The 3,480-nt window shown below is 45.3% G+C and overlaps 1 protein-coding gene across 9 annotated transcripts in view; it reads right to left on the minus strand.

The window, feature by feature from the left end:
• LOC138164915 (nuclear factor 1 A-type) overlaps positions 1-3,102 on the minus strand; it is a 462,063-nt gene extending 458,961 nt beyond the window's left edge. For 8 of the 9 annotated variants that reach the window (XM_069092877.1, XM_069092878.1, XM_069092876.1 and 5 more), the window contains exon 1: positions 3,082-3,102. In XM_069092877.1, the coding sequence (XP_068948978.1) occupies positions 3,082-3,084 (3 nt within the window). In that variant the 5' untranslated portion in view covers positions 3,085-3,102. Of the gene's footprint in view, positions 1-1,534; positions 1,556-3,081 lie in introns of those variants that run through there. The other variant, XM_069092875.1, reaches the window with a different exon arrangement.
• Positions 3,103-3,480: the final 378 nt, after the last annotated feature.

The following is a 3,480-nucleotide window of genomic DNA, read 5'->3' on the forward strand; positions in this document are numbered from 1 at the left end:
CACACACACACACACACACACACACACACACACACACACACACACACCCTCCACTTTAAAGACCTCAGTCCCATTTCATTTTATAAGGTAAAGAATAACTTAGCTCCAAGCAATTCATAGCTTATGGTAAAGCTCAGGGAAAGTCATGATTAATCATAAAAACATTTTACAATATTCTGAGGTGACTTTTAAATGGGAAATGACAATATGACCTAAGTGTGGGTAGCTCCCTGGTCACTTTCTAATCATCCCTAACTACACACACAATCCACTTCCATCTCAATGTGCACTAACTGGCAAGTATTATAGACATGTTTACTAGTTATTAAAATTGAATTTGCTCCTTAGTTTTATATCAAAAGTATTCGGATTTTATTTTCCCTCAAAGGCCTCAAGAAGGTGGTTTTGTTTTGCCTGGGTTCATTTATAAAATCACAAAGTTTAAAAAAAAACTTAAAAAATTTTAAATCCATCTTGTCTCATGTAAGGTTTAGGAAATATAGAAGAGACGCCAAGATTAAAATGTTCTCTTTACAGAAAGTACTACATAGTTAATCTTGAAAAGCTGAACAGTATCACTAGCTTCAGCATACGTGGTTATTGTTACTAATTTTTTAAATGGCAATATGTTTTTATATATCATGTTTATATCATTACAAATACGATCCTAAGCTCAGCAATATTCCAATATCGTTCAGCGAAAACAAAGACCATTTTATATGTGCACACACATACTCAGGAAGCAAAGCTAAGTGCTATTGATAAAAATAAAAAACCTTCAGTTTCCAGACCTATCATAATTGGAATCGGTCTCTACAGCATTGATCTGATGGAAACTAAGAACCATTATCGGCTGATATTTCTGGAATCGAATATTGGGCCAAGGCTCACCTATAAATTGCTCACAGACTAGCACTGTTTGCCACTGGCGATGTTTGGGTATACTATGCCCGTGTGTATTCTTCGGGCAGCCTTTGCTGGCCTGGTCAGAGTGTCCAAAAACACTGTACAAGGTACATGGACCCTGTCCTTCCAGTTCCGGTCTTTCCACGGTGTTTTCTGGACCAGTTTTTTTTTTCTTTTTTATTCAGTAGTAGGCTGTTTAGGAAGGTTTTCTTTCTAAAATGGTCCCTAAACTTTTCCAAATGTGCCCGAGCCTTAAATAAAATTATTATCTAATTTTTAAAAGTGTAGGAAGTCAAATAAAACAGTTAGTAGAGAGCATTCAGCCTACATTTTCTTCATAAACACCGAAGTAAGGGATTCTCTGCCGCTTTTCCAGAAGAGGCCTGCTGAGTCTATTTAACTCCTTCCCCAACATGCCAAGAACAAAGTTTACAAAATGAGATAATAGTTCATTAACCAAAAGAAAAACATCTTTAGATTTTTCTGAATGTACTCCTGGGCCTACAAAGGAAGAGGGAAACCCTCAATGATAACTGGGAAGTAGGTTTTCCCAAATGCCACTCCAAATGGGCCGATGGGCAGAGATGGGAAGCTGTGAGTCCAGGGTGCTATCTGCCTCGATTTGTACCTGTGGCTTAAACTCTGGCCAGACCAGACTTCAGAATCTCAGCCTTGTCACTTCAGCCCCAGGGGCTCTTTCAAAAAGCCTTCTCCACTTGAACCACATCCTGAAATCCAGTGCAACGGTGAGCCCAGCCAAAGTGCTGGGAAAGTTTCCTCCGAGTAACTAAAATCCCAGAAGTTCGTAGAAAAACTTTTTACAAAGATCAGAAAGGATGAATGCCCAATATTAACGCAATACTTAAATACCAAAAGTACAGTATCAAACCCCATATGCATGGGAGTCTTCTGAGATTAAATAGCTATTATTATTATTACTGTGAGAAACAAAAATGATAAAGTTGGCATATAGAAAATGAATCTCCAGGGCTACAGGGAAAGAAGAAAGGGCTCAGTTTCTGGTCCTCCGTGAGGTAGCACCAGTTAAACCGCTATTTCCAGCTAATTGAAGGCGTGTAGTTTAATGTCTGAACTGGGGGGGGGGGGTAGTTAACGGGGAGATCTGAATAATCACTATTTAAATAAAACACCTACGGGGAGGTTAATGTCAAGGAAAAAGATATCTAAGCAGCAAGAAGACTCGTCCCCATTAAAAAATATATAAAATCACTTTGACTGCGTGCCTTTAAGTCTATGAAAATAAATAACATCCTCTCCATGAGCCGGGCTGAAGCCGGGAATAAGCCATATTTTGAAGGTAGTGGAGGGGAGCATGGGGAAGGGGGAGGGGTTGAGAGGGGGGATGAGAAGGGGGAGGGGGTGAATAGAGAGAGTTGGGCAGAAAGAAAAAGTTGCCCGAAGTCCAGAGCAGGGAGTGAAGGTAGAGAGGAGCGGCCGCAACGGCAGCCCTAGCTGAGGAGAGAGTCTGTCAGGAGAAGAGGAGAGAGAGGGAGCGAGTCTGAGGCTGGACGCTCGGGGGAGGGCGGCCGGCCGGCGACCCGACTGTCCCACTCTGTGAACAGACGACCCGCTCCTCCGGAGCAACCCGAGTGAAATGAACAACCCAAAAGAAACCCACCAAACTCAAGCAGGCAAAACGCAACTTTTTTTAGTGTTGCGTTTTCTTAGCACACACGCACCGAAAGTTTCATTTCAAAAAAAATTTTTTAACAGGAAGAAAAATTTTAAAAAGAAGGCAGGGGGGACCCAAAGGAGATGAGTACCCCACACCCCAGCAAATGATAGGGCCCGCGCGAGTCCACGCAACCCATTTTCGAGAAGGGTTGACGTCCGCGTAATCTTAGGCTGGGGAGAACGATCGATCTGGGGGCAGCGACAGTAAGGGACCCCTCGGCTCCTGGAAACTCCTCTTCCCTCCCGGCCGCCGCGGGACCCAGATCGCCCAAAAGCAAAGCCGAAAAAGTAGAGTTGGAGGGCTGGGGAGGGAGGATCGAGGTTTGGAGCAGGGAAGGGGGAGCTATTCTTCTCGGATGCAAAATCCCCCAAACTGGCTACACGCTTCGGGGCGTTGCGATTGCACTATTTTTCAAAACCCCTTCCGTCCCGGGGGGGGGGGGGTGGAAAGAGGATTCCATGGGTCCTCAACCCCCATACCATGGCTCGAGGAGCTCTGGCTACTCCTAATCCCCAGACCTCCCCTGTCCGGATTTCAGCTGACTAGGAGTGACAGGGGCTCGGACCCAGCTCAACACGTGCGGATCGTCAGAATGCACAGCCCTCTTCTGCACTGGACTCCCCCCCTCATATTAATTAAACCATTAATAAGTGGGCGCCATTAGCCATGTGCCGGTGCCCGCACAAATGGCCGTGGAAGGCGAATGCAACCGAATGGAAACAAAGTTACTTTCTTAAAGCTGTATTTCTCCCACACGCAGGGAAAGCGAGAGAGAGGGAGACACGCACAGAGCCAGGCACACCCGGAGGGAGGAGGGAGGGAGGCAGGCACATGCACAGAGCAGGCAGAACCAGCCCGATTGTCCACCGCCGCCCCCC

Source organism: Petaurus breviceps, unplaced genomic scaffold (genome assembly GCF_028583685.1).
Source record: "Petaurus breviceps papuanus isolate PSGF00001 unplaced genomic scaffold, PetGlider_PUasm1.0 207, whole genome shotgun sequence".
Taxonomy (NCBI): Eukaryota; Metazoa; Chordata; class Mammalia; order Diprotodontia; family Petauridae; genus Petaurus; species Petaurus breviceps.